At 40.7% G+C, this 21,009-nt stretch overlaps 1 protein-coding gene across 1 annotated transcript; it reads right to left on the bottom strand.

The window, feature by feature from the left end:
* Positions 1–2,026: 2,026 nt before the first annotated feature.
* LOC110532736 (myeloperoxidase) lies at positions 2,027–19,869 on the bottom strand. Its single transcript, XM_036988805.2, has 13 exons — positions 19,818–19,869; positions 18,977–19,136; positions 17,877–18,061; positions 17,620–17,752; positions 16,759–16,888; positions 16,429–16,635; positions 15,928–16,291; positions 14,694–14,854; positions 13,056–13,314; positions 12,463–12,633; positions 3,204–3,441; positions 2,720–2,969; positions 2,027–2,561 (listed from the first exon to the last, which is right to left on the bottom strand). The coding sequence occupies exons 2-13, from the start codon at positions 19,132–19,134 to the stop codon at positions 2,556–2,558; spliced, it is 2,262 nt and encodes a 753-aa protein (XP_036844700.2). The 5' UTR covers positions 19,135–19,136; positions 19,818–19,869; the 3' UTR covers positions 2,027–2,555.
* Positions 19,870–21,009: the final 1,140 nt, after the last annotated feature.

Raw genomic sequence — 21,009 nt, 5'->3', positions numbered from 1 at the left:
GTGATGTTCAGTGTGCTGCGTGGCTATATTGACGAAAAACAGATTCCAAATGAGCGAATGGTGGTCTTTTGTACAGATGGGGCTCCATCTAGCACGGGGCGGTGGGCAGGACTATGCACTCTAGTTATGAATGTGTCTCCCAAAGCTATACGGACGCCTTATATGATACACCCGCTGAGCTATAATGAATAGACCGAGAGCAACTGGCGGCAAAAGAGCTGAGCGCAGAACTCGGAGATACTCAGCAGTTAGATTTGTAAATTACATCGCGCACGCCTGTTCGCGAAACTATGTGGATATATGAGATCATAGCATGACAATGTTCTATTTCACACCGAGGCTCGGTGGTTATCGAGGGAATATTTTTTCGAATTGAGAGAGGAACAGTTGTCATTCGCAACAGTTTGTTGACTTTCTGTGTAATGAAAATAATGTGTATCCTTGCCTATGTAAATGTCATATTTGGGAAACTGAACGCAAGGATGCAAGGGAAATACAAAAACAAAAAAAATATACAGATTAGTGACCGAATCCGCGAAACCCATTTGACTGTGATCCTTGCTCAGTTGACATGCAAGTAAGTGACATCGAATGCTGCAGACAACGCATTCACGGCTCACTATGGAGGAGTTTTGGATCCTGACAAAAACGGAATACTGTGCCGTCTCCCTCCGAGCATTACAACTCATGGTACTCTGATTCAGTGCTCTCCTCTGCATTAAAAACACATATCGATCCAGGTTGGATGTGACAGCATAAATGAGGTGCGCACTGTCGATCACGCCCCCTGACTTTGAGACATACATCCCAGTGTTGCCAACTAATTTTCAGGGTACATTGTTGTGATGTTGTGATGTCATTGAGTGCTAACGTAAAACTGCGTCATTATGTAGATTACGCAATAACGTTACTCAAATAGACTGGCCATCTCGGCAAAAAAAATGGGATTTGACGTTTTTCAGGTACAGACTCACTCTTTTCTGTACAATTTTGATTTAGACATGTTGATTGATGTTGTAAGTTCTGTTCAAGATCAAACATTCGTGACCAGCTATATTCATTGGGTTTGGCTCGTAGCCAACAAGGATTTGCAATTTGCAGGCCTGCTGCTGGCTGTGCACGAGCTGAGCGCCTGCTGGTCACGTCACTCACAATGCACTTTTGCAGCTGTGCAGTGTGTGACAGACAAAAACGTTTTTGGGTCATTTAGAGGGAAAATGCGTGCATTTTAGCGTTTGAGTCACTTTTCAAAAGTTGCTAAAAGTTCCAAATACATTTTTAAAAGTATCTCAATTTGTAGCTAGGTGCTGTTTGAAAAAAAAGTTGCCAGGGTAGACTGAAAAGTTGTTAAATCTAGCAACAAAATTGCTAAATTGGCATCACTGCAAGACACACACACCCATCTCATTAGTTGTGGTGAGATAAGATACATTATGTCAGACTACTTTGTAGTTGACTGTCATAGCCCCACATTAGAAGTATGTGATGGTGAGTTGAGAAAACAATCAGAAATACTGTTAATGTTTTTCAACTGATTGCCAAAGCCCATAATAAAAAGTTAACGTTGGCTGTTAATTACATAATTGTTTTTCACATGGTTGGGGTCTTGAGAATTTTAAGATATCAAAATGGGGTCCCCTGGGTTAGGGTAGGAGTATGCCACCTGTTTTTTCATACAAACACTCAGCATAGAATACTGAGTTTTCTGATGCAGTGCTTATTTTTGCAATAAAACACACAAATACAGTGTTTCAATAAAATAAAATATTAGCGAAATGCACCATCACAAGCAGTAAACATTTAAAGCAGTACAAAATCTACAATTAGCAAAGTCTTATGATAACTGACATGAACATAGGCTACAAATATAATCTAAGATTGCTGATAATTAACTAATTACACAATTATCCAAAATGTGCTACTAGAACTTCTAGCTGATTGACATTAGTACCACGTTTAGTGCCATTGTATGTGTTTGAGGTAAGGCGGTGTGTGTATATAGACATTTTGGGGAAAAAAATAACTATGATTTCCGAACGCTTTTATAAAGGCAAGTCTTTTACATTTCTTCTCATAAATCAATACATACACATTTATGAAGTACTCCTTAATTAATTGTCATAGCAACACATAAGAAGTCACAATAACAAAGGCATAACAAAATAGAAGATTCCAAAGAAAATCTTTTTTTACAATCCTGTTTAAAATGGCAAACACCCTTACTAGTTAATTGACCTTGACCAACTGCAAGAAGTGCAGAAGCTGTCTGAAGTGAGGCCATTGACACAACTCACCTCATTGTTAAGCCACAGGTCCACACTAAGAAAGTAAAGGAAAACTGGTATCACCAGATGTGGTGCTGGTGGTTAGGAACACCCCTGAGTTTTTATTGTAATGGTTCGGCCTGTTGTAGACAACCTGGCTAAAAACGATGGTGTTGTTGTGTGTGAGAAAGTTGTCGGTCAGCTGGACAGAGAAGGCGGAGAGCTGCTGATGGCATATGTTGCTGCTGGGCCCTGGGGTGTCCGGGGGGGGGACTAGGGGAGGGGCTCACATCAGATCTAGAGAGGAATAGAGAAAAATAGGATGATGTTTGGAGAGAGGGTTGGATGGAGAGAGTGGCAGAAGGAAAGAGGCGAGAGAGGGTGTAGGGGTAGAGAGAGACAGGTGTCGATGGATTAAAAAACACCTTAACTGATATTGTAGTTCAATCTACTACCTCGTTGTCCTGGTCCGAATTCTCCTGCTGCTTCTGATCGGCCGTAGAAGCGCTCTCCTTCCAGGCACTAAGGTTTAATTGCTGGATGTTGTTGCACTTGATGGGTGTGTTCCCTCCTTCAGGGATGAGGAAGGGGTCACGTGACACGGCTGTAATGCCAGTGTTGTCACAGATGATCTGAGCCAGAGATACATTTTTCAGGGCCTTCCTCTGTGCCGAGGTGAAGACGCCTGGGTTTTCATACCATAGCCTGGGGATCAACAAGCGATAAGAGACACATACGATGACAGACAAACACACACTGGACCTTTAAAAACAGTAATAAACTGCACTCTGGCAGTGCTATGTCAAATACCTTACATGGTGCAGGTCAGTCAATGCCCACCAAGATGTGGGCAACTCTCTCTCACACTCACTCACTCACTCACTCACTCACTCACTCACTCACTCACTCACTCACTCACTCACTCACTCACTCACTCACCTGTCTCCCTGGCGGATCTTCTGGAACTGGGTGGCGATGAGGCAGGCAAAGAGAGGCCCGACGCGGCCCTTGTGAACGAAGGGTTCAGCCACGCCCCCCATCCACACGTCAATGTTATCTGGGGTGCCGTAGAGCTGCAGCAGTCTGAAGGCCAGGTCTGTGTTGTTCAGAACCACGGCCAGCTCGCCCAGGTTACTAGGTGTTGAGAGCCCACAGAATTTACGCCAAGCGTTGTAATCTAGGTTAGGGAAAAGAAAGGAAATAATAAGTGAATGGAACTGACCAATAGAGATACAGTATATGGAAGACAAGAGGAATTAGAAAGATGATTGATTTTGTGTTAACAGCCAAAGGATATGAGTTTAATGGTATAGGTGTGTTTATCTGTGGTATCAGGGTAACTGTATAGATGTGTTTATCTGTGGTATCAGAGTAACAGTATATATGTGGTTATCTGTGGTATCAGGGTAACTGTATAGATGTGGTATCAGGGTAACTGAATAGATGTGTTTATCTGTGGTATCAGGGTAACTGAATAGATGTGTTTATCTGTGGTATCAGGGTAACTGAATAGATGTGTTTATCTGTGGTATCAGGGTAACAGTATAGATGTGTTTATCTGTGGTATCAGGGTAACAGTATAGATGTGTTTATCTGTTGTATCAGGGTAACAGTATAGATGTGTTTATCTGTGGTATCAGGGTAACTGAATAGATGTGTTTATCTGTGGTATCAGTGTAACTGAATAGATGTGTTTATCTGTGGTATCAGGGTAACAGTATAGATGTGTTTATTTGTGGTATCTGGGTAACTGAATAGATGTGTTTATCTGTGGTATCAGGGTAACTGTATAGATGTGTTTATCTGTGGTATCAGGGTAACTGAATATATGTGTTTATCTGTGGTATCAGAGTAACACTATATATGTGGTATCAGGGTATCAGGGTAACTGTATAGATGTGGTATCAGGGTAACTGAATATATGTGTTTATCTGTGGTATCAGGGTTTATCTGTGGTATCAGGGTAACTGAATAGATGTGTTTATCTGTGATATCAGGGTAACAGTATAGATGTGTTTATTTGTGGTATCAGGGTAACAGTATATATGTGTTTATTTGTGGTATCAGGGTAACTGAATAGATGTGTTTATCTGTGGTATCAGGGTAACAGTATAGATGTGTTTATTTGTGGTATCAGGGTAACAGTATAGATGTGTTTATCTGTGGTATCAGAGTAACACTATATATGTGGTTATCTGTGGTATCAGGGTAACTGTATAGATGTGGTATCAGGGTAACTGAATAGATGTGTTTATCTGTGGTATCAGTGTAACTGAATAGATGTGTTTATCTGTGGTATCAGGGTTTAGCTGTGGTATCAGGGTAACTGAATAGATGTGTTTATCTGTGGTATCAGGGTAACAGTATAGATGTGTTTATTTGTGGTATCAGGGTAACAGTATAGATGTGTTTATTTGTGGTATCAGGGTAACAGTATAGATGTGTTTATCTGTGGTATCAGGGTAACAGTATAGATGTGTTTATTTGTGGTATCAGGGTAACAGTATAGATGTGTTTATCTGTGGTATCAGGGTAACAGTATAGATGTGTTTATCTGTGGTATCAGGGTAACAGTATATATGTGTTTATTTGTGGTATCAGGGTAACTGAATAGATGTGTTTATCTGTGGTATCAGAGTAACACTATATATGTGGTTATCTGTGGTATCAGGGTAACTGTATAGATGTGGTATCAGGGTAACTGAATAGATGTGTTTATCTGTGGTATCAGGGTTTATCTGTGGTATCAGGGTAACTGAATAGATGTGTTTATCTGTGATATCAGGGTAACAGTATAGATGTGTTTATTTGTGGTATCAGGGTAACAGTATATATGTGTTTATTTGTGGTATCAGGGTAACTGAATAGATGTGTTTATCTGTGGTATCAGGGTAACTGTATAGATGTGTTTATTTGTGGTATCAGGGTAACAGTATAGATGTGTTTATCTGTGGTATCAGAGTAACACTATATATGTGGTTATCTGTGGTATCAGGGTAACTGTATAGATGTGGTATCAGGGTAACTGAATAGATGTGTTTATCTGTGGTATCAGTGTAACTGAATAGATGTGTTTATCTGTGGTATCAGGGTTTAGCTGTGGTATCAGGGTAACTGAATAGATGTGTTTATCTGTGGTATCAGGGTAACAGTATAGATGTGTTTATTTGTGGTATCAGGGTAACAGTATAGATGTGTTTATTTGTGGTATCAGGGTAACAGTATAGGTGTGTTTATCTGTGGTATCAGGGTAACTGTATAGATGTGTTTATCTGCGGTATCAGAGTAACAGTATATATGTGGTTATCTGTGGTATCAGGGTAACTGTATAGATGTGGTATCAGGGTAACTGAATAGATGTGTTTATCTGTGGTATCAGGGTAACTGAATAGATGTGTTTATCTGTGGTATCAGGGTAACTGAATAGATGTGTTTATCTGTGGTATCAGGGTAACAGTATAGATGTGTTTATCTGTGGTATCAGGGTAACAGTATAGATGTGTTTATCTGTTGTATCAGGGTAACAGTATAGATGTGTTTATCTGTGGTATCAGGGTAACTGAATAGATGTGTTTATCTGTGGTATCAGTGTAACTGAATAGATGTGTTTATCTGTGGTATCAGGGTAACAGTATATATGTGTTTATTTGTGGTATCTGGGTAACTGAATAGATGTGTTTATCTGTGGTATCAGGGTAACTGTATAGATGTGTTTATCTGTGGTATCAGGGTAACTGAATAGATGTGTTTATCTGTGGTATCAGAGTAACACTATATATGTGGTATCAGGGTATCAGGGTAACTGTATAGATGTGGTATCAGGGTAACTGAATAGATGTGTTTATCTGTGGTATCAGGGTTTATCTGTGGTATCAGGGTAACTGAATAGATGTGTTTATCTGTGATATCAGGGTAACAGTATAGATGTGTTTATTTGTGGTATCAGGGTAACAGTATATATGTGTTTATTTGTGGTATCAGGGTAACTGAATAGATGTGTTTATCTGTGGTATCAGGGTAACAGTATAGATGTGTTTATTTGTGGTATCAGGGTAACAGTATAGATGTGTTTATCTGTGGTATCAGAGTAACACTATATATGTGGTTATCTGTGGTATCAGGGTAACTGTATAGATGTGGTATCAGGGTAACTGAATAGATGTGTTTATCTGTGGTATCAGTGTAACTGAATAGATGTGTTTATCTGTGGTATCAGGGTTTAGCTGTGGTATCAGGGTAACTGAATAGATGTGTTTATCTGTGGTATCAGGGTAACAGTATAGATGTGTTTATTTGTGGTATCAGGGTAACAGTATAGATGTGTTTATTTGTGGTATCAGGGTAACAGTATAGATGTGTTTATCTGTGGTATCAGGGTAACAGTATAGATGTGTTTATTTGTGGTATCAGGGTAACAGTATAGATGTGTTTATCTGTGGTATCAGGGTAACAGTATAGATGTGTTTATCTGTGGTATCAGGGTAACAGTATATATGTGTTTATTTGTGGTATCAGGGTAACTGAATAGATGTGTTTATCTGTGGTATCAGGGTAACTGTATAGATGTGTTTATCTGTGGTATCAGGGTAACTGTATAGATGTGTTTAGCTGTGGTATCAGGGTAACTGAATAGATGTGTTTATCTGTGGTATCAGAGTAACACTATATATGTGGTTATCTGTGGTATCAGGGTAACTGTATAGATGTGGTATCAGTGTAACTGAATAGATGTGTTTATCTGTGGTATCAGGGTAACAGTATAGATGTGTTTATTTGTGGTATCAGGGTAACAGTATAGATGTGTTTATCTGTGGTATCAGGGTAACAGTATAGATGTGTTTATCTGTGGTATCAGGGTAACAGTATATATGTGTTTATTTGTGGTATCAGGGTAACTGAATAGATGTGTTTATCTGTGGTATCAGGGTAACAGTATAGATGTGTTTATCTGTGGTATCAGGGTAACAGTATAGATGTGTTTATCTGTTGTATCAGGGTAACAGTATAGATGTGTTTATCTGTGGTATCAGGGTAACTGAATAGATGTGTTTATCTGTGGTATCAGTGTAACTGAATAGATGTGTTTATCTGTGGTATCAGGGTAACAGTATAGATGTGTTTATTTGTGGTATCTGGGTAACTGAATAGATGTGTTTATCTGTGGTATCAGGGTAACTGTATAGATGTGTTTATCTGTGGTATCAGGGTAACTGAATATATGTGTTTATCTGTGGTATCAGAGTAACACTATATATGTGGTATCAGGGTATCAGGGTAACTGTATAGATGTGGTATCAGGGTAACTGAATATATGTGTTTATCTGTGGTATCAGGGTTTATCTGTGGTATCAGGGTAACTGAATAGATGTGTTTATCTGTGATATCAGGGTAACAGTATAGATGTGTTTATTTGTGGTATCAGGGTAACAGTATATATGTGTTTATTTGTGGTATCAGGGTAACTGAATAGATGTGTTTATCTGTGGTATCAGGGTAACAGTATAGATGTGTTTATTTGTGGTATCAGGGTAACAGTATAGATGTGTTTATCTGTGGTATCAGAGTAACACTATATATGTGGTTATCTGTGGTATCAGGGTAACTGTATAGATGTGGTATCAGGGTAACTGAATAGATGTGTTTATCTGTGGTATCAGTGTAACTGAATAGATGTGTTTATCTGTGGTATCAGGGTTTAGCTGTGGTATCAGGGTAACTGAATAGATGTGTTTATCTGTGGTATCAGGGTAACAGTATAGATGTGTTTATTTGTGGTATCAGGGTAACAGTATAGATGTGTTTATTTGTGGTATCAGGGTAACAGTATAGGTGTGTTTATCTGTGGTATCAGGGTAACTGTATAGATGTGTTTATCTGCGGTATCAGAGTAACAGTATATATGTGGTTATCTGTGGTATCAGGGTAACTGTATAGATGTGGTATCAGGGTAACTGAATAGATGTGTTTATCTGTGGTATCAGGGTAACTGAATAGATGTGTTTATCTGTGGTATCAGGGTAACTGAATAGATGTGTTTATCTGTGGTATCAGGGTAACAGTATAGATGTGTTTATCTGTGGTATCAGGGTAACAGTATAGATGTGTTTATCTGTTGTATCAGGGTAACAGTATAGATGTGTTTATCTGTGGTATCAGGGTAACTGAATAGATGTGTTTATCTGTGGTATCAGTGTAACTGAATAGATGTGTTTATCTGTGGTATCAGGGTAACAGTATATATGTGTTTATTTGTGGTATCTGGGTAACTGAATAGATGTGTTTATCTGTGGTATCAGGGTAACTGTATAGATGTGTTTATCTGTGGTATCAGGGTAACTGAATAGATGTGTTTATCTGTGGTATCAGAGTAACACTATATATGTGGTATCAGGGTATCAGGGTAACTGTATAGATGTGGTATCAGGGTAACTGAATAGATGTGTTTATCTGTGGTATCAGGGTTTATCTGTGGTATCAGGGTAACTGAATAGATGTGTTTATCTGTGATATCAGGGTAACAGTATAGATGTGTTTATTTGTGGTATCAGGGTAACAGTATATATGTGTTTATTTGTGGTATCAGGGTAACTGAATAGATGTGTTTATCTGTGGTATCAGGGTAACAGTATAGATGTGTTTATTTGTGGTATCAGGGTAACAGTATAGATGTGTTTATCTGTGGTATCAGAGTAACACTATATATGTGGTTATCTGTGGTATCAGGGTAACTGTATAGATGTGGTATCAGGGTAACTGAATAGATGTGTTTATCTGTGGTATCAGTGTAACTGAATAGATGTGTTTATCTGTGGTATCAGGGTTTAGCTGTGGTATCAGGGTAACTGAATAGATGTGTTTATCTGTGGTATCAGGGTAACAGTATAGATGTGTTTATTTGTGGTATCAGGGTAACAGTATAGATGTGTTTATTTGTGGTATCAGGGTAACAGTATAGATGTGTTTATCTGTGGTATCAGGGTAACAGTATAGATGTGTTTATTTGTGGTATCAGGGTAACAGTATAGATGTGTTTATCTGTGGTATCAGGGTAACAGTATAGATGTGTTTATCTGTGGTATCAGGGTAACAGTATATATGTGTTTATTTGTGGTATCAGGGTAACTGAATAGATGTGTTTATCTGTGGTATCAGGGTAACTGTATAGATGTGTTTATCTGTGGTATCAGGGTAACTGTATAGATGTGTTTAGCTGTGGTATCAGGGTAACTGAATAGATGTGTTTATCTGTGGTATCAGAGTAACACTATATATGTGGTTATCTGTGGTATCAGGGTAACTGTATAGATGTGGTATCAGTGTAACTGAATAGATGTGTTTATCTGTGGTATCAGGGTAACAGTATAGATGTGTTTATTTGTGGTATCAGGGTAACAGTATAGATGTGTTTATCTGTGGTATCAGGGTAACAGTATAGATGTGTTTATCTGTGGTATCAGGGTAACAGTATACATGTGTTTATTTGTGGTATCAGGGTAACTGAATAGATGTGTTTATCTGTGGTATCAGGGTAACTGTATAGATGTGTTTATCTGTGGTATCAGGGTAACTGTATAGATGTGTTTAGCTGTGGTATCAGGGTAACTGAATAGATGTGTTTATCTGTGGTATCAGAGTAACACTATATATGTGGTTATCTGTGGTATCAGGGTAACTGTATAGATGTGGTATCAGTGTAACTGAATAGATGTGTTTATCTGTGGTATCAGGGTAACAGTATAGATGTGTTTATTTGTGGTATCAGGGTAACAGTATAGATGTGTTTATTTGTGGTATCAGGGTAACTGAATAGATGTGTTTATTTGTGGTATCAGGGTAACAGTATAGATGTGTTTATCTGTGGTATCAGGGTAACTGAATATATGTGTTTATTTGTGGTATCAGGGTAACTGAATAGATGTGTTTATTTGTGGTATCAGGGTAACAGTATAGATGTGTTTATCTGTGGTATCAGGGTAACTGAATAGATGTGTTTATTTGTGGTATCAGGGTAACAGTATAGATGTGTTTATTTGTGGTATCAGGGTAACTGAATAGATGTGTTTATCTGTGGTATCAGTGTAACTGAATAGATGTGTTTATCTGTGGTATCAGGGTAACAGTATAGATGTGTTTATTTGTGGTATCAGGGTAACAGTATAGATGTGTTTAGCTGTGGTATCAGGGTAACTGAATAGATGTGTTTATCTGTGGTATCAGAGTAACACTATATATGTGGTTATCTGTGGTATCAGGGTAACTGTATAGATGTGGTATCAGTGTAACTGAATAGATGTGTTTATCTGTGGTATCAGGGTAACAGTATAGATGTGTTTATTTGTGGTATCAGGGTAACAGTATAGATGTGTTTATTTGTGGTATCAGGGTAACTGAATAGATGTGTTTATTTGTGGTATCAGGGTAACTGAATAGATGTGTTTATCTGTGGTATCAGGGTAACTGAATATATGTGTTTATTTGTGGTATCAGGGTAACTGAATAGATGTGTTTATTTGTGGTATCAGGGTAACAGTATAGATGTATTTATCTGTGGTATCAGGGTAACTGAACAAATGTGTTTATCTGTGGTATCAGGGTTTATCTGTGGTATCAGGGTAACTGAATAGATGTGTTTATCTGTGGTATCAGGGTAACAGCATAGATGTGTTTATTTGTGGTATCAGGGTAACAGTATAGATGTGTTTATTTGTGGTATCAGGGTAACAGTATAGATGTGTTTATCTGTGGTATCAGGGTAACAGTATAGATGTGTTTATCTGTGGTATCAGGGTAACAGTATATATGTGTTTATTTGTGATATCAGGGTAACTGAATAGATGTGTTTATCTGTGGTATCAGGGTAACTGTATAGATGTGTTTATCTGTGGTATCAGGGTAACTGTATAGATGTGTTTAGCTGTGGTATCAGGGTAACTGAATAGATGTGTTTATCTGTGGTATCAGAGTAACACTATATATGTGGTTATCTGTGGTATCAGGGTAACTGTATAGATGTGGTATCAGTGTAACTGAAAAGATGTGTTTATCTGTGGTATCAGGGTAACAGTATAGATGTGTTTATTTGTGGTATCAGGGTAACAGTATAGATGTGTTTATTTGTGGTATCAGGGTAACTGAATAGATGTGTTTATTTGTGGTATCAGGGTAACAGTATAGATGTGTTTATCTGTGGTATCAGGGTAACTGAATATATGTGTTTATTTGTGGTATCAGGGTAACTGAATAGATGTGTTTATTTGTGGTATCAGGGTAACAGTATAGATGTGTTTATCTGTGGTATCAGGGTAACTGGATAGATGTGTTTATTTGTGGTATCAGGGTAACAGTATAGATGTGTTTATTTGTGGTATCAGGGTAACTGAATAGATGTGTTTATCTGTGGTATCAGTGTAACTGAATATATGTGTTTATCTGTGGTATCAGGGTAACAGTATAGATGTGTTTATCTGTGGTATCAGGGTAACAGTATAGATGTGTTTATCTGTGGTATCAGGGTAACTGAACAAATGTGTTTATCTGTGGTATCAGGGTTTATCTGTGGTATCAGGGTAACAGTATAGATGTGTTTATCTGTGGTATCAGGGTAACAGTATAGATGTGTTTATCTGTGGTATCAGGGTAACTGAACAAATGTGTTTATCTGTGGTATCAGGGTTTATCTGTGGTATCAGGGTAACTGAATAGATGTGTTTATCTGTGATATCAGGGTAACAGTATAGATGTGTTTATTTGTGGTATCAGGGTAACTGAACAAATGTGTTTATCTGTGGTATCAGGGTTTATCTGTGGTATCAGGGTAACTGAATAGATGTGTTTATCTGTGATATCAGGGTAACAGTATAGATGTGTTTATTTGTGGTATCAGGGTAACTGAATAGATGTGTTTATCTGTGGTATCAGGGTAACAGTATAGATGTGTTTATCTGTGGTATCAGGGTAACAGTATAGATGTGTTTATTTGTGGTATCAGGGTAACTGAATATATGTGTTTATCTGTGGTATCAGGGTAACAGTATAGATGTGTTTATCTGTGGTATCAGGGTATCTGAATAGATGTGTTTATCTGTGGTATCAGGATAACTGAATAGATGTGTTTATCTGTGGTATCAGGGTAACAGTATAGATGTGTTTATCTGTGGTATCAGGGTAACAGTATAGAGGGAAAATGGAAGGTGTGTACCAGGCAGGCCATGGTCGCGTCCACGCTGCATGTTGAGGGAGCCCAGGTCCAGAGCCAGATGGTTTATGAACTGGAAGAGTTTCTCCCTCAGAGCATCCACCATCATGTGGTTCTGGGTGTTCAGCTTAGCAGGGTGACCCACCAGACCACGGATAAGAGGGTCGATACCACCTAAAGGAGGACAGACAAAGAATAGGATGCTTTTTTTTACCTTCCCCCCCATCATAGACTGTTATAAACGGGGTGGTTCAAGCCCTGAATGCTGATTGGCTGACAGCCATGGTATATCAGACCGTATACCACTGAAATTACAAAACATTTCGTTTTACTGCCCTAATGACGTTGGTAACCAGTTTATAATAGCAATAAGGCACCTCGGGGTTTGTGGTATATGACCAATATACCATGGCTAAGGGCTGTATCCAGGCACTCCGCGTTGCATCGTGCCTAAGAACATCCCTTAGCCGTGGTATATTGGCCATATACCACACCCCATCATGCCTTATTGCTTAATTAATAATCCTGAGAGTGAATTAGTTTACAACTGGTAGAGGGGTCTGCAAAGCATTCCTATGTGACCCACCACCACTCACCCTCAAACACCAGCCTCCAGGGGGTGAAGAAGGCCTTGAAAAGGGGCACGCTGGGGAACATGGGATTCTCCTTGTTGTTGATGTCCAGGCGGGACAGCGTGGGCTGGATGGCCAGATGGGCAAAGCGGTACGCTGCTGTCGCAAACACGTTGGCAATGCTGGGATCAATCGTCTCGTTGTAGCCAGGGTAACGGCCGAGCTGCCGGGCCATGGTGTCTGGGCCCACGATGTGCGGCAGGTAGTCCCTGAACACAAACACCTGGGAGGGAGGGAGTCTGTTACTGGTACCTAGGTGGTGAATAGAGTCTGTTACTGGTACCTGGGTGGTGATATCAGTCTGTTACTGGTACCTGGGTGGCGATATCAGTCTGTTACTGGTACCTGGGTGGCGATATCAGTCTGTTACTGGTACCTGGGTGGCGATATCAGTCTGTTACTGGTACCTGGGTGGTGATATCAGTCTGTTACTGGTACCTGGGTGGCGATATCAGTCTGTTACTGGTACCTGGGTGGCGATATCAATCTGTTACTGGTACCTGGGTGGCGATATCAGTCTGTTACTGGTACCTGGGTGGCGATATCAGTCTGTTACTGGTACCTGGGTGGTGATATCAGTCTGTTACTGGTTCCTGGGTGGCGATATCAGTCTGTTACTGGTACCTGGGTGGCGATATCAGTCTGTTACTGGTACCTGGGTGGTGATATCAGTCTGTTACTGGTTCCTGGGTGGCGATATCAGTCTGTTACTGGTTCCTGGGTGGCGATATCAGTCTGTTACTGGTACCTGGGTGGTGATATCAGTCTGTTACTGGTACCTGGGTGGTGATATCAGTCTGTTACTGGTACCTGGGTGGTGATATCAGTCTGTTACTACCTGGTTGGTGATATGAGTCTGTTACTGGTACCTGGTTGGTGATATCAGTCTGTTACTGGTACCTGGGTGGTGATATCAGTCTGTTACTGGTACCTGGGTGGTGATATCAGTCTGTTACTGGTACCTGGGTGGTGATATCAGTCTGTTACTACCTGGTTGGTGATATGAGTCTGTTACTGGTACCTGGTTGGTGAAATCAATATGTTACTGGTACCTGGGTGGCGATATCAGTCTGTTACTGGTACCTGGGTGGCGATATCAGTCTGTTACTGGTACCTGGGTGGCGATATCAGTCTGTTACTGGTTCCTGGGTGGCGATATCAGTCTGTTACTGGTACCTTGTTGGTGATATCAGTCTGTTTCTGGTACCTTGTTGGTGATATGAGTCTGTTACTGGTACCTGGGTGGTGATATCAGTCTGTTACTGGTACCTGGGTGGCGATATCAGTCTGTTACTGGTACCTGGGTGATGATATCAGTCTGTTACTGGTACCTGGGTGGCGATATCAGTCTGTTACTGGTACCTGGGTGATGATATCAGTCTGTTACTGGTACCTGGGTGGTGATATCAGTCTGTTACTACCTGGTTGGTGATATGAGTCTGTTACTGGTACCTGGTTGGTGATATCAATCTGTTACTGGTACCTGGTTGGTGATATCAATCTTTTACTGGTACCTGGTTGGTGATATCAGTCTGTTACTGGTACCTGGGTGGTGATATGAGTCTGTTTCTCTGGTTGGTGATATGAGTCTGTTACTGGTACCTGGGTGTAGGCGCCCATGATCTTGCGAGCCTCCTGATAGAGTGTCTCACCGTCCCAATGTGGGTTGAGACGAAGCAGGGCACCGGCCAGACGGTTGTGCTCACGCAAGAACATTGTGTGAATGGATGTCAAAGCTATGTTCTCATCCACACGAACATCACCTGGCAGACAGAGACTTACAGGTGAGACCAGAGACATACAGGTGAGGCCAGAGACATACAGGTGAGGCCAGAGACATACAGGTGAGGCCAGAGACATACAGGTGAGGCCAGAGACATACAGGTGAGGCCAGAGACATACAGGTGAGGCCAGAGACATACAGGTGAGGCCAGAGACATACAGGTGAGGCCAGAGACATACAGGTGAGCCCAGAGACATACAGGTGAGGCCAGAGACATACAGGTGAGGTCAGAGACATACAGGTGAGCCCAGAGACATACAGGTGAGGCCAGAGACATACAGGTGAGGCCAGAGACATACAGGTGAGGCCAGAGACATACAGGTGAGGCCAGAGACATACAGGTGAGCCCAGAGACATACAGGTGAGGCCAGAGACATACAGGTGAGGTCAGAGACATACAGGTGAGCCCAGAGACATACAGGTGAGGCCAGAGACATACAGGTGAGCCCAGAGACATACAGGTGAGGCCAGAGACATACAGGTGAGCCCAGAGACATACAGGTGAGGCCAGAGACATACAGGTGAGCCCAGAGACATACAGGTGAGACCAGAGACATACAGGTGAGGTCAGAGACATACAGGTGAGGCCAGAGACATACAGGTGAGCCCAGAGACATACAGGTGAGACCAGAGACATACAGGTGAGGTCAGAGACATACAGGTGAGCCCAGAGACATACAGGTGAGGCCAGAGACATACAGGTGAGGTCAGAGACATACAGGTGAGACCAGAGACATACAGGTGAGCCCAGAGACATACAGGTGAGGTCAGAGACATACAGGTGAGACCAGAGACATACAGGTGAGGTCAGAGACATACAGGTGAGGTCAGAGACATACAGGTGAGACCAGAGACATACAGGTGAGGCCAAATAGTGATTGAGATGAACATCATATACATTGTCTTTCTGTATCCGGACAACTATTGTACATGGGAAGTCAAAGAATTCCTCTAGTCAAAGTTCTATCGCTTTTTGTCATCATTCTGTGTCTTAGACTTTAACTTAAATATACATTGGTCTACTCTTTGGACAAACGGATTTGAAAGGCTAACCTGCAACGAAGCAGGGCACCTCCTTGGCATTGGTGTCGTTGGTGATTCTCCTGCGGGTGGCACACATGTTCCCCTTCACGTCAGTGAAGGGAAGAAACTCACGTCCGTTGTCTGTGAACTCTTTGTTGATACGTAGCAGGCCTCCATCGTTGGTGAGGTCACGTAGGTCACGCGCCAACCCCTCCTCAGAGCCGTACACCTGCCCCAAGTCCAGGAAGGCATTCAGGGCATTGATCTGCTCCCTCCTGTTGGCCATGTCACCGAAATTGAAAGCAGACTTTCCTGTGCCGCACACAGGCGCTGATCGGAAGACCGGGATGCAGCTGTCTGGGCCAGTGGGCAAGCGTGGGTCATTGAGAGGAATCTGGTCATGGAGGAAAAGACAAGACAGAGGTTGAAGAACTAATAATCCAGGGACCATGGATCGAAAAGGGCCAGATATCCAGGGGTGCCTGTTGTAAGTGTTAGGCTGTGGGATGTGATGTGAGAGCTGTGACTGACCTGGATGGGGAAACAGGGTTCGGAGCGTTCACAGCTCTCATCACAGTCCAGGCCGTTGCTGAAGGCACGGATGCTGGGGGAGGAGGGCGTGAATGTCAGGTCATGGTCGTTCCACTGGCCAAAAATAGTAACCATGTGTGTAAACTCGCGATCGCTCTCTACACTGGCGTCATTGGTTGCCAGGATACGGTTAGAGACCTCCCTTACCTGCACACATGGAGGGAAGCAGGGCAGAGGGAGAACAATGAAATACAATTATGTTACTTTATATCTAACTTGTGGTGAAATAGTGGCAGTTATTGCAACCATGTCTATGTATTGTCATCATACCAGAGGGAGCACAAAGTTGTTGAAGCTCCTATTTGGGTCCCAGCTTTTGGGTCTAGAGACCCCATCGTCATACTGAGCAGGCAGCCAACGAGTGAAGGGGGTGTTTGAGGCTCCCAGACGAGGAGACTTCCTAATAAGAAGGAAGAAAATACAAATCAGAATAGAGAAACCTCGCTTGAGAAACTCAAGGTACAGGTAACTGCCAAAATAACGGAAACACTTGAGTAAATGAGGGATACAAAGTATATTGAAAGCCGGTGCATCCACACAGGTGTGGTTCCTGAGTTAATTAAGCTATTAAAATCCCATCATGCTTAGGGTCATGAATAATAATGCTGGGCATGCTATTATTTTGGCAATTATTTTGGCAACCATGGCTATGCCAATATAGGATGACAATGCCCCCATCCATAGAGCACTGACAATGTAAACCATATGCCATGGCTGTCACCAGATCTCAACCAAATTAAACACTTATAGTAGATTCTGGAGTGGCGCCTGAGACAGCGTTTTCCACCACCATCAACAAAACACCAAATGATGGGATTTCCCGTGGAAGAATGGTGTCACATCCCTCCAATAGAGTTCCAGACACTTGGAGAATCTATGATGACAAGGTGCATTGTTTTGGCAGCTCGTGGTGGCCCAATGTCCTATTAAGACTCTTTATGTTGGTGTTGCCTTTATTTTGGTAGTTACCTGTATAAAGCCACATCTCCTGCAGCCTATGACTGTATAGCCAGACCTCAGACCTACACTGATTGCACTTCCCTTTATATTCCACCCTATACAACTACTGTGCACAAGGCTTTCAAATTGTTGTGTCAAAGTATTAAACCCGCCATGCCCTGGTGCTCTCACAGGTTGTTGCAGACGCTGGTGGCTGTGCGGTACTTGTTAACGTTGGGTGTGGTGCGGCAGGAGGGCTTGCTGACACGAGCTGCACAGCCAGTGACCCGTGCAATGGTGTCTAGCTCCTGTGGTGTGAGGAGGTCTGAGAAACAAGGGATAAGGAATAATGTGAAATATGTGTTTGTGTGTGGATGGGTGTATGTGTGTTTGTCTGAGTGTATATGTGTTGCCGCGTATGTACGTATGTATATTTGTGTGCAACTGACCTGTTGCGTTGAGCGAACGTTTGTGCAGCCTGTGGGTGCGGTGGACTTTCTCATGGATCAGTCTCAAGGTGTTCTCCAGGTAGTCTGCAGACCGAACAGCAGAGCGCGTGTCCCTGGCAGGCTGCTTCAGGAGACGCAGGACATCTGAGGGCCTGATGGACTGTCCACGCACTCTCTCCAGACTCCTAAGGAATGGACAAGCACAGTGGTGTAAAGTACTTAAGTAAAAATACTTTAAAGTACTACATAAGTTGTTTTTTTGTGTATCTGTACCTTACTTTACAATTTATATTTTTTGACAACTTTTACTTTTACTTCAAGTCATTCCTAAAGAAAATATGTACTTTTTACTCCATACATTTTCCCTGACATCCAAAAGTACTTGTTACATTTTGACAGGAAAATGGTAAAATTCACACAGTTATCAAGAGAACATCCCTGGTTGTCCCTACTGCCTCTGATCTGGCTGACTCACTAAACACAAACGCCTGGTTTCTAAATGATGTTGGAGTGTGTCCCTGGCTATCTGTAAATAAAAAAGAAAATGGTGCTGTCTGATTTGCTTAATGTAAGGAATGTAAAATGATTTATACTTTTAGTACTTAACTATATTTTACATTTACTTTTGATACTTAAGAATATTTAAAACCAAATACCTTTGGAGTTTTATTCAAGTAGTATTTTACTTGGCGACATAATTTTCTGTTAAGGTATCTTAATTTTTTTACTCAAGTATGACAATTGGGTAGTTTTTCCACCACTGGACAAGCATATGATTGAGTTTTGAACAGAAACAAGCTCCTGCAGTTGAATTAAAATATTTGTACACTGGCAGATTTATTGTACTAATCATAAGAACTTATGAGAAATAGAAATAGTGAACCTATTATTTTCTAAAGGAAATACAAAAGGTACAATTAAAGCAAATTGAAAAATTAGAAAGACAAGGCTAGTGCAAATCTGTTTCTTCGACTGAGTGAGACAATTGTGCTAGGTGCATATGGAGTAAGACACTAGTGCTGGTCATTTCATTTGACCCAATTTACAAAGACAGAGATGATTGACTACATCTGAAGAGATCAACTGTCAGGTTTACTCACTTTTCTCTGGAGTACTTGTAGGCTTCATCTACGAGTCTCTTTGCCTCCTCTATTGAACTGTGAATGAAAGGGCCACCCAAACTTTCCTGTGTGGACAGTGCTGGCTGGATGAACATCAGGCACTGACCCAATGCCAGGAGGGAGGAAAACAGCTTCATCTCTAGAAAGCAGAAAGGGAGGTTTATCAGTTTATCATCCTTATAAAAACATGCTGCTCTCTTCAATGTAATGAGCAAGTATTTTGCTTCTAGCTGTTTTTCAAATTGTGAGAGAGAACTACAGAGACTTCTAAAAAAAAAAAAATGAAATCATTTTGCACACAATAATCATATTAAAAACTAGGGCTGTCAGAGTAAATCAGCTAACTCAAGTTAACTTTATATCATTTTATTGCACTGTTTTTTTTTATTGTGATTAACCGCATTGTCTGAAAGCGTTGAAAATGCACTGAAAACATCTGCAATACATCATATATACAGATAACAACAATAAATGTAAAAATAAGTTGACATTGAGGTTGACGAAAGTGTGCTTTCTAAATGTACCTCATTTTGCTTACCGTTACTTACAAAATCAAGACAAGTCAATATTCTTGTAATATTTTTTTTGTATGAAAAAATACAGCTTAGTTTAATCAAATTCTGAATTTGCAATTATTTGCGATTAATCACAGCAAATGTAGCGATTAAATCAATTCAATGTTTGAACAATTTGACATCCCTGTTAATAACACATTCATGCATGGATCAGAATTACCATGGTTAACAGAAAACTCAAATATAACCTCATGATCAGACCAGACAAGGGAAACATGCAGCAAATGTATTTTATTCAATCATACCTTTGTTTGAACAACTCTTGTTGTGAAGTCTTGTTGAGAAGTAAACTCGTCTGAAGATAGAGTCCTCTCTAACAGTTCTATTTATAGTCAATGTTACAAAGCCCCACCCCTATTATCTGACATTTTATTTGTATTGAACTAGGCATGTTGTTATTTACAATGATGACATCATGCAACTTCCTTCTTCCTTTTGCCTTGACCAAATCGATCATTAACTGATCATATTATTTAATGTGCTACTTTTGAGTCAGACAAGGAATATGGTAAATGCTTACTCTATATTCTAGCCAGCTGTTTCCTGCTAGAACCCTTTTGCAGCATCATGAGTTAAATGATTGTGATGGTTATGCCTGCATGGCCTATGGTCTGGGCTTTACAAGAATGAATGAATGACTTTATTTTGAGCTGCTGTGTACTCAGAGCTTCTCGGTAATGGCGCACTTACAACCAGTACAATTTATACAAGTTCACCGCTCTTTTTAAAAATATCTAGAACCTTAATTAATTAAAGGGTTCTTTGCCTTTCCCCATGGGAGAACCCTTTAAAGAACCCGTTTAGGTTCCATGTAAAACCCTTTCCACAGAGGGTTCTACATGGAACCCAAAAGGGTTCTACCTGAAACCCAAAATGGTTTCAAAGATTGCAGCTTCACGATATTTGAATTAGTGAAGTTGACATCATGCAACAGACTTGTGCATTGTAATTTAAATATGTGCTTTAGGATTGTATCGTAAGTCACAAACGTTACTTTTGTCAAGTCAAATTGGTCCATTGGGTAGAACCCCAGAGCTAGCTACAGTCTGTTGAAATGACCTCCACAGGGAAGTTTGAGAAAAAACCTAACTCCAAAATGACAAAGGTCATTTGAAATATAACATATTTTCACCATCCTTCTTCCTTGTTGCAGTGAATGACACCTGACTAAGTTCATTTCAGAGATGGTGCCAGATCATTTCCTTGTATGCACTGCAGCATTTTATGTTCTTTGTGTAATGGTAAGAGGAAATACCGAGGGAATATTTCACCTGTGACGACCGTGTGTTCCGTGATAACCCATCTGATTATCAGGGTTTGTGTCTGGTAAGGGGATGGACCATTCACTTTTCTCAAACAATGATACTACAATATGTTTCAGAACACAAGATATAGTTTTGTTTTACCTGGCTGATTACTGCAGTTATTTTTTTCAGT

Source organism: Oncorhynchus mykiss, chromosome 9 (assembly GCF_057628025.1).
Source record: "Oncorhynchus mykiss isolate SJ-2025 chromosome 9, ASM5762802v1, whole genome shotgun sequence".
NCBI lineage: Eukaryota > Metazoa > Chordata > Actinopteri > Salmoniformes > Salmonidae > Oncorhynchus > Oncorhynchus mykiss.
This window is presented reverse-complemented; position numbering and strand designations above follow the sequence as displayed.